Source organism: Canis lupus, chromosome 14 (assembly GCF_048164855.1).
Source record: "Canis lupus baileyi chromosome 14, mCanLup2.hap1, whole genome shotgun sequence".
Classification (NCBI taxonomy): Eukaryota; Metazoa; Chordata; class Mammalia; order Carnivora; family Canidae; genus Canis; species Canis lupus.
Window position 1 is genome coordinate 55,407,288 of NC_132851.1, and position 14,243 is coordinate 55,421,530.

General features: G+C 35.9%; 1 protein-coding gene across 23 annotated transcripts in view; it reads left to right on the forward strand.

The window, feature by feature from the left end:
• ADGRL3 (adhesion G protein-coupled receptor L3) overlaps window positions 1–14,243 on the forward strand; it is an 856,207-nt gene that overhangs the window by 526,996 nt on the left and 314,968 nt on the right. For all 23 annotated transcript variants that reach the window (XM_072775204.1, XM_072775207.1, XM_072775212.1 and 20 more), the window contains one exon: window positions 1,753–2,553. In XM_072775204.1, coding sequence (XP_072631305.1) covers window positions 1,753–2,553 — 801 coding nt within the window. The remainder of the gene's footprint in view (window positions 1–1,752; window positions 2,554–14,243) is intronic.

Consider the following 14,243-nt stretch of genomic DNA (forward strand, 5'->3'; position numbering starts at 1 on the left):
CTAATAAATTACGTTAGCAATCATGGGCTCACTATTAACCAATCTAAAGCTTATATGTGACTTTGACAACAATGCCTATCCATTCTTTATAATTTAGCCATCATATTAGAATCTGTGAAATTCTTATAATCATCAATTTTATTATTGAGTATAAATTGATGAAGGCCTTCTATCCTTGCTATGGAAGATTTTGATAGTCAACTCTGCCCTTGAACTTTTCATTTCTACAAAAGTAAAACTTTGGACACTTTAATAATGCACTTTCCTTTTTAATAACCTGCACATCCTAGCCAAGTTTTATCTTAGATCATTTTCCATTTGATCTAGCATTATAGTTGCTGTTAAGGAGCTAATCACTAATATCAAGAGCATAATACTTTAATCAATAAAATATGGGTCAACATCCAAATTCCTTATGACTTCTAAGTTTCTCCACCCAGTACCCTTCTAATCATTTCAAACATAACAGTGGACTGCATGATTATTTTAGTGTATTTGCTTTGCAAAAATATTAGAGCAGTGTTTCCCATAGCGGGTTCAACAGAACACTACATTTGAAACAGGCTCTGTAGAAAGGGTTCCATGATCAAATGAGTTTGTTAAATATGTTCATTTTCCTCACTTCAGCCTTGGAGATTCACTGATGTACCAAAGCTATTAGAATCTCTGCCACAATTCTATTTAATATGATATTTCTTAAATATATGGATAAGGATCCCTGTTTTCTTTCTGTATAACATCGGGCTATACCACATGAAACAGGTGCTTCAAGGACCACTCTTTGGGAAACATTGCTTTATAGCCCTTTCATTATGAGCTAGCCAAGGCTTCTTACCACTATGTACACAGTTTGCTACTGAATCATACTAAAAATCAAGTGAATGAGATAATTCCTGCCCATTTTCAATCTGAAGTATGAGCAGCAAAATATTATAGCAAGTAATCTTGTTTTTTTAATGTTCTTCTCATGTAACAGTAAAAGGTACATGTTTTTAAGTTCCAATACTACTGTATTTAACAGGACATTTTTAACTGATTAAAATCTAGATCTTGGGTTCTTCTCTGTAACCTTTCACCTTTTCTTCTTTCCTTATTCCTTCTTTCCTTTCTTTTTCTTCCTTTCTCTTTTCCCTCCCAGTCTCCATCCATCATTCATTTTTAATTGTGTGGGTTGCATGCTCTGTGTGTGCTAAAGCAGCTTTAAGAGTTTTTTGTTTTGTTTTGTTTTGCTAGAAGATTCAGTGGCCTGTATTACAAGGCTTTTCTTTTCCTTTATTATTATACTTAATTACTATTAGATTCCTATTTATTTCTTAATGATAAGTTATTGAATGGCAGATGTCATCAGAGTGAAAACAATATATATATTTAAGTTTAAATAAGACACATAGAAATCTTATCTATAAATATTTATATTTATTATACTCCTATAGAATACATAGACATACATCACACCTGTATCTGTATATACAAAAATATTGTATCACATGTTTACAAAGGTAAAAATCAAAAGAAAACACAACTGCTTAGAAAGTGGCCACATTTTTCAGCAAATGAAAATGAAAATGATTTTGAACAATAGTCAAAAGTAGTGTGTAAAACATTTCGCGTACTCAGAAGAATGCAACAAAATAATTAAGTGGTGGTGGGTATCTCTTGTTAGAGTTACATTCCATTTGGTGAAAAATAAAAATATATGACAAAATATTAAAATTAATATATTTATTATTTTAACTCTTTCCCTCCCAACAGTTTTTCTTTGTCCTGGACTACTAAAAGGAGTGTACCAGAGTGAACACTTGTTTGAATCTGACCACCAATCTGGGGCATGGTGCAAAGACCCTCTACAGGCCTCTGACAAGATTTATTATATGCCCTGGACTCCCTACAGAACTGATACCCTGACGGAGTACTCATCCAAGGATGACTTCATCGCTGGAAGGCCAACTACAACCTACAAGCTCCCTCATAGGGTGGATGGCACAGGATTTGTAGTGTATGATGGAGCTTTGTTTTTCAACAAAGAGCGCACCAGGAACATAGTAAAATTTGATTTGCGGACTAGGATAAAGAGTGGAGAGGCTATCATAGCAAATGCCAATTACCATGATACCTCCCCTTACCGATGGGGAGGCAAGTCTGACATAGACCTCGCAGTGGATGAAAATGGGCTATGGGTAATCTATGCAACAGAACAAAATAATGGTAAAATTGTCATTAGTCAATTGAACCCTTATACCCTACGGATTGAAGGGACATGGGATACTGCATATGATAAAAGATCAGCTTCCAACGCATTTATGATTTGCGGGATTCTGTATGTGGTCAAATCTGTATATGAGGATGATGATAACGAGGCCACAGGGAATAAGATTGACTACATTTACAACACCGACCAAAGTAAGGATAGTTTGGTGGATGTACCCTTTCCCAATTCATACCAATACATAGCAGCTGTGGATTACAACCCCAGGGACAACCTTCTGTACGTATGGAATAACTATCATGTCGTGAAATACTCTTTGGATTTTGGACCTCTGGATAGCAGATCAGGTAAGTTTGACTTTTGATGATACTCAAGGGAGTGTTGGAGGGGTATATTTACAGTTTGTTTTTGGTAAGTTTCTTTTATGTATGATTACTTTTGTTGTCTTCCTTCTGGCCTGTGTACCTGAAAACTGTTCACTGTCTTTTCATCCAAAAACTGTTGCCATTAATTGCATTTGGCTATAAAAAAAAAGTATAAAAACTTTTTTCTCTCTTGTGCAAGCAGTCTCCAATCTTAAGCCCTTCTCTGAAGGGCATTTTTATTATCAGCTGGCTAGTTTATTGTGTAGTGAAGTACACAAAACCTTTACTAAAATAGAATGCCTTCCTCTTTAATTAATTGTGACATGCCCTCAGAAGTGCTCTCCAATAGGAAAAATGATAAGGGCTGTCTTGATACAATGCTTTAGGAGCCCTATGCCAATATATTCACTTTGCAGAGAGTGTCATATATGACCACCCCTATTGGGAACATTGTCAGTTTGAGTGTGCCCACGTCTGAGTATACCTAACTGATATGCACAGAAAAATGTTTATAACTGAGAAATGCAGAAAAAAATAGATGTAAATTTTACAAGAAACAACAATACAAAACACTGCTTTGAGTAAACCAGAGATAATCTTTACAATTACTTTTCAAGATTTTATTTCTTTGAGAGAGAGAGAAAGAGAGTGATTGTGAAAGAGCGAGAGAGAGAGAGAGAGAGGAGCACAAATCAGAGGAGGGGCAGAGGGAGAGGGACAAGCAGACTCCCCGATGAGCAGGAAGCCTGATGTGGGGCTCCATCCCAGGATGCTGGGGTCATGAACCAAGCCAAAGATAGATGTTTAACCCACTGCACCACCCAGGTGCCTCCCCAATTCTTTACAATTGTCGTTTTCCTCTCTGGGACATACCATTTTCTTTTAATGCTGTTAGAAATAGTCATAAGTTGCTTTATTATTTTAAATTTTCATTTACGCAATTAAATAGAATTATCTCTAAGTTTAGAGGTTCAGTTATTTCAACTAGCCATAATGCTGTTCTTCATGATAAAGTATAATGGAAAGCAAAAAACAGGTGTCTGAATTTTGATAGTAATATAGCAATTTAAAGATTATGTTTTGTGTCTTTCAGTACTTACATCTTAATATAACTTGTTTTCTGCACTGCTTTTACTTGCATGCCATTTGCTTCCTTTTTTTTTTATTTTTTATTTTTATTTTATTTTATTTTTTTTTTATTTATTTTTTTAATTTATTTATTTATTTTTTTTTGCCATTTGCTTCCTAACTTAGTTCGTTACACATGTACCTTCTTACACAGCTAGATTCTAAGTTCCTTATGGCCAGTGACCTTACCCAGCCTTTATTTATGTATAAGTTTTTATCTGGCCATTATTTCTGCCTTATCAGACACTAATATATGGCATATATAAAATACAGACTCAGTAACTCTGTTGAATGAATGAGTGAATGGCTTTTCACTTCTTAGCTTGAGAGAATGAGAAATCAGTTGGCATTTTCTCCGATCTCGGAGAGGCCTTAGGCAGAATGTTAACAATTCTTTCCACGGCCAGCAATGCTGATACTATATTGAACTGTCCCTTATGGGAGGAGAAGCCTAAGTATGCAACAGTAACAAAAGCAACTTCTCCTTAATAATTCCTCAAAAAAATCTCCTAGACCAAGTACAGTACCTGGCTCACCACTGTATAGGTAAGCCTTTCAATTTGATACAACCTTCAGTTGAAAACCTAAGCAAGAATCAACCATGGGAGTATTTTTTTCATAGCTCTGATACTCTTAAGTTAAAATTTACATTTTGTTAGTGAAAACTGTTTATGTGTGGTTCTTAGCCTTTTCTGACTTTTATTTTTTTAAAGATTTTATTTATTTATTCATAGAGACAATTGCAACAGGACATAATATCTAATTGCCCCCAGATAACAACTCATCTTTTGTGGTTTATGAGTAAAGAAGAGACAGTAACATATTTCAAGTTTTATTTATTGAAAACATTATGCATTATTCTTATCTCTAATAATAGGTAGATTAAATTTAATCAGCATTCCAGGTTTTGATTTGATGAATTGAAGCAAATTCTTAGCCTAGTTTCCTAAATTATCCTGGAAGAGCAAGATGATACCATAGTCACAAGTATTTAGAGACTTCACACATAGATATTTCCAGCAGACATTTCAAGCAAACTTATGTGTGTATACATTTTATATGATCAATCATTGTGGACATAAGGAAGAGTATACCACTCACTTAATTTTATGTATTTATTTATTTATGGGAGTTAAAATATTAACCATCTTGCCAAAATGTATTAGCATTCATGTTTGTTAAAACAATGCTATTAATGTGGCAAACACTGAGAAATGACAAAGTTTAGCTTTTGAGACAAATTCCTAACTTTTGCCAGGAGATTTAGTTTTCCCTCTTTTTAAACAACAATGAAGACCTTGCCTGTTTTGCAAAGAGTAAGATTCCATCTGTATTAAATTTGTAAATATAATTGCAAGAAAAATTATCAATTTTCATGCATTAATGCTCGTTTAAAAGCTAGTATTTCGGTATAGACTTACTGCAGTTTAGAGGTGGAAAGAATAAGTGTAGAAGTAAATTTTATGCATTGTATGTGTGGATATGAGAATTCAATTAGCATTAATAGAGGCTCTTCATCGTATTCCTCACAAACAGTTTCAGCTGGGTTTTTTTGTTTGTTTTTTGTTTTTTTGGTTTTTTTTTTTAGTAAATTAGGTTGACATTTTTCAAAGAAATTGCCTTAGTGAATTCCTATTATGGATCTTCTCATGTATTTATCTACAGAAACCAACTTACTATAAATACGTTAGGGTCAAAAAGGCTAATTCTGAGTTTGTAGATCTAAAGTGTATTTGCTGTTGCCATCTGTTGGAAGCAAGCTATTTTTGCTCTGATTTTAACTGAGTTCTTCTAATCAATGAAAACTCACACTTCTGAAGCTCTTATGCAGAAGGATATCTATGTTAACTTCTACTGAATATCACCTTTCTGTACCTTAAAAGATCTGGGTGTTGGCAGCTAGGGGGAAAATATGTTTCTCTTGTACATTTAAAAATCCTTTGTGAAGCATACATACAGAGCATGCTGCTCTGAACATGAGCTTAGGAATCTAAACAGCTTGGGTTTGAATTCTGCCTCCAGTGCTTGACTGTGGGCACATTGCTCAGCCTCTTGGTCTTGGTTTTCTCAACTATAAAATGGAGAAAATAACCTGTATCTCCAAAAATGATCATTAGACTTTAATAGGATGATATCTGTAGTAGGTATAACAAACAGCCAAATAGGTACACACCAACCCAGCAGAAATCCTTCGTATCCATATTTTCTTCTTTTTAAGATTTTTTAAAATTTATTTATTCATGAGAGACAGAGAGAGGCAGAGGCATAGGCAGAGGGAGAAGCAGGCTCCATGCAGGGAGCCCGATGTGGGACTCAGTCCCAGGACCATGGGATCATGCCCTGAGCCAGAGGCAGAGGCTCAACCACTGAGCTACCTAGATGTCCCTTATCCACATTTTCTAAGCGAGGAACCTAAGACACAGTAGCTCCTATTACTCAAAAACCCTACAGCTATCGAAGTGCAACTCAACTCCAGATTCACGTTCCCTTTTATGGCACTGATGATGGAAAGTGTGTTTACGGAGGCTGTGTCTCTAGATTCCCATTTGATGGAAGTGATCTCCGCATCCCCATGTGCCAGGCACTCTCTAGATGCAAATCTAATTTGTAGAGTAGATTCTACAACCATGAAATCAATGTACTTTATTTTTTTAAACAACAATCCATTCTAAATTTTGAAATGGTAAACTTTAAGAAGAATAACAAGAGAAACAGTGTCTCAGAAATATCCTGAAAGTTGTTTCAGAATTCATTTAATTTCATCCTTTTACTTTTCCCAGCACCCATTTTCAAACTGCTAATTGTCCTGACTTTTGTTGGGTTGGCTCAGCTACAAGGACTTTGGTTTGTATTCTTTTGCAAAGGAAGCCATTCTGGGAATGGTACAGTCTGTGAAACAGGTTGTTTTCAACAATAGCTGTATAAATCAATTAATATTAATGTGATTTTTTAAAACTTGTTTTCCAAATGTTCATTGTTAATTTTAAGCGAACTTTCTCCTTGAAAAGTGCCTTAATGGGCCTGCTCTTCTGGGCAAAGTTTTTAAAAACTTAAAATTTGTTCTCATTTTTGTCTAAAACATTTTTGGAACTGTCATCATATATTTTGCATTACATTAAGTGCAAGTTTGCCAGTATTTTCTGTAGTCTTCCAGCATGAAAGTAATGGAAAATGAATCTATATTTATGCGATATTGCTATTCACACAATAATTTATATTTGCAAATTTTGTAGAAGCACTTTTTAATGATATAGTTCTACCTCACATGGTAAAGAATATACAAATGCAAAGAATTTCCAATTTATAAAAAGCTTTTACTTTTTGATCACGTTGAAATAATCTTGTTGATACTGTCAGTCATTTCTGTTTACAGGTCCTTTTTTTAAATAAAGTTTTCATTTATTTATGAGAGACACACAGAGGCAGAGACATAGGCAGAGGGAGAAGCAGGCTCTCTGTGGGGAGCCAGATGAGGGACTCAATCCCAGGACCCTGAGATCACACCCTGAGCTGAAGGCAGATGCTCAACCACTGAGCCTCCCAGGCGTCCCTGTTTATAGGTTCTTATGGAACCTATAAATAGTAGGTGCCTGATAAATAGTAGGTGCTCTGTCAAGATTTGCTGAATGATTTAAGAAATCAAAGAATGAATTACCATATATGTTAATATTCAGAATATTATGAGGATAAGATTATCAGTCCCCAAATTTGCTTTATTTAGATTACATGTATGCCTCTCAGGTAGTCACCTTCACTCTTGGCCTCACACTACTATGATCTAGAAGTTTTAAGATGCATCCCAGTTATTCCCCACCCCCACCACCTACACCTAACTTCTTCCCTTCTTCACTCAGAGTGTAATGAGCTTTGGTAACCTAAAGGAAGTTTAGCAGGTGTTAGGGAGAAGTGCCAAAGCACATTAACACCTAATGCGCTTTCTTTCAGAAGTAATTAGAAGAAATTAAAGTCAATGGTCTTACAATAGGGGAGAAAGTGAGCAACTGCTGGGTGAATTTTCTATTCAGAACAGTCTCAAATTTTTCAGTTGAGGAATTCCAGGATTTTCTTCAACTTTGAAAAAATGGAAGGTGTGTTATATTTAGAAATGAATAATAATTGTATCCTGTTGAGAACATATTTTGTCTGCAGAACAGTTGATTCAGTTTGGGACACCTGTATCAAAAATGCTTGTAAGTATTAGCATCTGAGAATAAAGTGAATGTAAAAGTACTTCCTCTCCTTTTTTGAGTAGAAAGGCTTATCTAGAATTATCAGATCTAGGCTTTTTTTCAAATGTACTTTTAACTGAGCCTTTATCTTATAAGGTATATGAACTATATTTTCATTATTGCCTTCAGCTGGCTCTTTTGCAATGTAGACATTAAAACCCTCCAGATAATACTTAGCTTTTGCACAGGTTATTTGAGAGATTCTCAAGTTGACATTGACATTCTAGAACTACTTTATATCCTGATACATATGGTGTGAGGGAATCAGTTGCATCACTTCCCCTTAGCTATTATTAGTTACAGACTGACTTTCACTCTTCAGTTTTGTCCGAAACTGTCTTATGCTGAATCTATTATTCATTAATAAATAGGACTGAAATGTGAGGTATTTTCTTTGACTCTTAGAGTTTGCTTCTTAACTGTCCTTAGAACAATCTAAACCTTCCTTGTCAAATGTACAAGTATTTTCCAGTATTTCCTACTGAAGGAGGAGGAAGTAGATTTAGGTTGATGATAAGATAGTCGGGGAAGCCCACTTCCAAAAATTTCCCAAACTTAGCATGTCTAACACATCTAAAAATCTATTGGTTGACATTTAGTGAAACACATCAAGCAATCAGTACAAACAACAAAACAATAAAGACATGTAGTTACTGCCTTATGACTGTTCTGCTTCCTGAACACCATCCATATTTTCTGGAAAGCCACTTGAGATGATATAAACGTTTCCTTCCTTATATACTGAAGATAACGGAATCTCAAACAACAACAAAAAGCCTACACATAGCAGTTTAACAATGCAGATAAGGTGAACCTTCTGTCCTTATAATATGCTAATTAAGTGCATTTGTGTCTCCAGTAAAAGCCATGGACTACATAGTGATGAATAAGAACTTTAAACACACATGACACCTCGTTAAAATGTAATTTTCACATCATATATCTGAGCCCTTTACTTTGACAGCTGAGTAATGTGAGTGCTGGGCAGAGAATCCTGAACATTTTGAAGCTGTCACGTGTTAATAGGTAGCTGAATCCGCTTCCTGAACCGGTTAGTTAACTGTGGTGCGCCCAAATCACAAAAGAGAGCCTGCAAGGAGTGGGATCCTAAATCAGACTTGTCCAGAGCTGCCAGGCGAGGATGCTCCACTCATGATGCCACATTGTCCCTAAAGTTTAATTTTACATCCATCTCAGTAACTGAGTGAACTTTACAAAAAGAAGAAAACCAGTGAGCTACTTGTTGCTAATTTCATCCCGGTCCTTATTTTTATGCATCAGCTGTTTGCCTGTCTGCAGAGGAGCCCTCCCTCCCTCCTAATGCGGCTTCCCTGCCTGGAGTGCCAGCTGCTGCCTCAAGGGCGTTGCTGCTGGTGATTTTTCGGGAAGCACAGCCCAAACTTGGGGAATTTGCACTAGCTCGGCCACTGCCATTCAGCATCAGCTGAAGGCTCTTCTGTTTGTTTTTGTCTTTCTTGTGTCTTCCCCTCTTTCATAATTGAAGGGTAAACCTTTTCAGAAGGACACCTTCTGCTTTCCAGGCTCTGATTATCAAATCACAGTCCTGTACAAAGCAAAGCTGGACCTGCATTTTACAGCCAAGCCCAGTGTTAGCCTTTAATCTGATATGTAGGAGAAGAGATGCAAAGGATAAAAAGGTTCACAAATGATACTAACTTATTATGTTGTGGTTGGGATTTTTTTTTTTTTTTTTGGCCCTACAGAGTGATGTCCCTGGTAAATGTATAATTATTAGAAATGTAATCACAATCACTTCTACATGCAACACACAGTCATAATAAGATGACTTACTTGTGAATAAGCTTCCCACTCACACCAGCTGTCCCTTCTGTAGCCATTTCACTGCTCATTAGCACGTCCACCAGAGGGCAGGCAGGTGGAACTGAAATAGTTTTGCTGCTCATTATTACCACATCTCCTCAGGGTTGGTTAATAGTGACTAAAATGAGATTTCTGATTATCTAAAGGTTCCACTTCAGAATACCCTGTGTCTGTCCAACATTAGCCCAGATAAATGAACATTGATTTTATTATATAGCAAAGCTTGACATTTGCTTTATTTCTGTGTTTTTTTTTTTCTTCAAGTATTAGATAGTGTTCAAGTACCTTAGACTAGGGTTGACAATCAGAAGTATGAATTTAAGGACAAAGGTATTTCCCTCTTAAGTACGCTTTCATCAGGAAGCTAAATTCTTAAATTATAATGATCAATGACCAAATAATTTAAGATACATAAATGACAGGTAAAATCTATGCTGTACAATTTTTAGGAAGAGACATATAAGATTTCCCTAAAAACAAGTGGAGAGGGGCATCTGGGTGGTTCGGTGGTTGAGCGTCTGCCTTTGGCTCAGGTCATGATCCCAGGGTCCCGGGATAGAATCCCACATCGGGCTCCTCACAGGAACCTGCCTCTCCCTCTGCCTGTGTCTCTGTGCCTCTCTCTCTCTCTCTCTCTCTCTCTTTCTCTCTCTCTGTGTGTCTCATGAATAAATACATCTTTCAAAAAACACAACAAATAGAGAAAATTTCCTTTTTATATGCTTACATAAGAACTCTGCCTGTTTCTCTTTTTGGTCTTCAGTAGTACAATTCATTGTCAAACTTTTTGCATCCACTTACCCTAATTAAGATACAAATTAAAATTATCCAGCCCTTTTCCTCTGAAATGTCTTGTCACTGAAATATTTTAGCTTTCAAATTTGGACTTCAAAAAATAGTGTTAAGAAAAATGATTCTACCAAAAGCATACAAACTTGAGTGCATTGTTAGGTATTTGTTGATTTCATGATTCAGAATGAACTCTTATGCTAATTAAAAAAAAAGAGAAGTGTTTTAGAAGAAACTTTTACTTTTAAGAAAAAAGAAAATAGTACTTTATTTAGAAATATTTTATTCAATAAAAAATATAAAATGGACTGTGATTTTTAAAATAGTAAACTTTCCAAAATCTATGATAATATTACTATATTACATACATGATTTATATATTAAACAAAAAAATTAGACTTTTATATTTTATAGAGAAGCCCAATAAGAGACATAAGTGGTAATGGTTTATGGAGCAGAAGTTTGAAAATGGAATTGGAAATACTAAGAAAAAGCCAAAGGTGAAAAGTGATATTCAGACACAGAATCAAACCTGCTATAGAAAGCAGAAGCAGGAAGTCAAAATTGGGTTTAAGTCAGAAGCCTAATAATTGATTGGTCTTCCCTCCTTCCCTCCCTTCCTCTCTTCCTTCTCTCCTTCCCAGAGTAAACATGTCTTTAAATATAGCTAAGGCCAGGCATTGTGCTTTGTTCTGTGGCTACAACTATGAACGGGGGTGGGGTGAGGTGGGGGTGGGGGAGTGGAGTTGGGTGCGGGGGTGTTGACCCTCTTCCCATGATGCTTACAGAATAATGAAAATGAGAACCTGGGTGACCCAGTTGGTTTAGCACCGACTCTTGGTTTCAGCTCAGGTCATGATCTGAGAGTCATGAGATTGAGCCCCAAACAGGGCTCCACACTCAGAGTGGAGTCTGCTTGAGATTCTCTCCCTCTCCCTCTTCCCTCTCATTCGTGCTTTCTCTCTCTCTCTCAAATAATAAGTCTTAAAAAAAAAAAGATAGGGAAAACAAATAAAAAGAAAAAGAAAGGGAATCATCAAAAAATAGTAGTACCACCTACTATTTACTGAATGTTCTCTTTTTTTTTTTTTTTGCCATTTACATAGATGATCCAATTTAACCCTAATAAAAATCATGCAAAGAAAGCATCATCCTCATTTCCAGATGAAGAAATAGAGGGTCAGAGAAGGTAAATAATGCAAATGGTTCAGAATTGCAGTTAGAAACCTAGCCTCTCTTTCTGCTATGTCCTGTTGCATTTGTCAGTGATTAAAAGGAGTACAGGTACCCCAGCCCAGGAGCAAGGGGGGAAGGCAGGAAGGCAATGTACATGTACTAGGATGTCAGTAAAGCAGCTCAGCTGAAGTAGGAATGAAAGGCAGCAAAGATGCATCAACTTCGAGTTCGAGTAAGGATAAGCAAAGAGCATCTGGTGCTGTAGAGTAACCACTATCTTCTCCCAATGACATGATGTTCATGCACACTTTCACCCTTTCAAAAATGCTGTGAGGTACAGATAAGGAAACTAAGACCGAGAAACCTAGTCACCTGCTCAGAGAAACTTGTAATGTCTGTGTGAGTTTCCAAGAAGCTCAGGTTTATTTGACTGAATCATGAAGCCACAACATTTTATATTTCCAATGGAAAAAATTGTAATGCACACAATATAATGTGATATTATGGTGCATGGATATGGTGTGTGTGTGTGTGTGTGTTCTTGGAAGTGCCTGGAGAAACAGATGTAATTATTAGAGGATTAGAGGAATTAGAAATGTTTGCAGAAATTTTGAGCAATTTGAAAGATCATAGAAATTTGGGGACTGGCTCTTTATTAGATTCAATTCTAGTTAACATATATTATTATTTCCCTTCCTATAATTCAGAAATATTGCTGGCACAGCTTTTATGTTTATTGTCTCTGGTCAAGGAATGGCAAAATGGTGAAAAGGCAAAATGAAGGAAGAAAAGAGTTAGGGAAGAGAGAAATAAAAGGGAAGCAAATATATATTTTTTTGTTTCCTAAAAATAATTGGACGAGAAATGAACGAGTTCTCTTTTTTCAAAGAGAAGGTGGCGAAAGAGCAAGCATTTAAAAATGTCAAAAAGGTATTTTTTGAGATTGATTTAATTACCTTAAGTAAAGATTAAGGACACAGTGTGGAATGCTTATACCTTGATGGTTGGAATGTGAGTTGTCATAACCACCTTGGCAATATCTGTAAAACCCTTACCCGCGTGATAGGCGTGTTTTGTATGCTAGCATATCTAGTTCTAGGTTTCTTCCCTAGAGAAACTTCCATGTTTATATGAAGAGAGACTTGGACAAAAGTGTTATTACATTGTTTATAGAAGAACGTCAAAGTGTAGAGTAACCAAACTGCCCCTCCATTGGTGAAAGGATGGCAGGGTGTGGTAGGAAAGGAAGTCAAAGCAGCTTGTGTGCAGGTAAACAGGTGGATAATCAGCAGCTAGAATAGAAGATATGACTGTGGCAACCAGCTGGCTGGCACTAGAGACTTTAAAAGCCCTGGTCCATGTGGATGGTAGAGGGAAACATTATGTGATCAATTATCCCGTAGAAAGTAATGTACCAAATCAACTATTGGTACTTATGAAATAATAAGTCACAAAAAAATCGTGAAGTGCCATTTCCCCTTCCTAGTAGCCCCATGGGGTTCAATAACTCTACAAAGCCAGGATTACAACTTCCCAGAGCGCCAACAACCTTTACCTCTTGCTATGAAATCATTACATTTTTAGTGAAAGAAGCCCTCTCTTGTCACAAAAGGAAAATTTTGCTCTGGAATTTTAATCGAGTGTGACCCATAGTAACTATCATGTGTTTCAGCTCCTGAACATATTAAAAGAGTCTTGAGAATTTAATTGCTCGAAAATTATTTTTATATCACCTTCACTAAATTTTCTCCTCAATGTGAATGTATTAACTTGCCATGTATCCTGGATTCTTATGGTAGCTTTTAGTATAACCATACTTGTTAAGCGTTCAGGAACATCGCAGAAAACTTTAGTGGAAGAATAGGACTATTGATTTGATTGATCACGTTCCAGAGTTAGAAATTTAAAATTCCACAACACAGATTCAAGTACCCAGTTTTGCCAGCAGGGAAAGCCGTAATTGTGTAAACCTAATGGTGGACAGGGTTTATATATGAATAAGTTGCATAGTTATTTCCGTGTGGATAAATCTCTCCTATGAGAAATCCCCCCCCCCAAAAAAAAGTATATATTCTTTTTTAATATATTGATTTTTCCTTTCCCACTAAACTTGTATATAGTTATCAGGTCATTTATTAAATATCTCAACAGTGCAACTAAAAAAGCATAGGTATAAGGATACTCAGAGATACGAGAAATGTTCATTATGTATTGCTAAAATTTTGTGTTCTTTTTTTAAAGCTGGTTTAAATGAGTTGGAATTTAGATCAGTATACATTTTATCTGCTTTTGCTTATATTTGAAGATTTCTATAAAAAGCTTTAAAAATGATTCATGAGGATAGCATATAATTCAGAGTTTTAATGGTAGTTAAGCTCTAAATTGTTCAGATTTGAGATTTTTTGGGTTTTACCAAATTTCTTCAGTGAATATGTTGTCTTTGAAGTAGTGAAATACATTTCTAAAAACTGAACTAATATTCCACATGAATAGAACACCAATTATCTA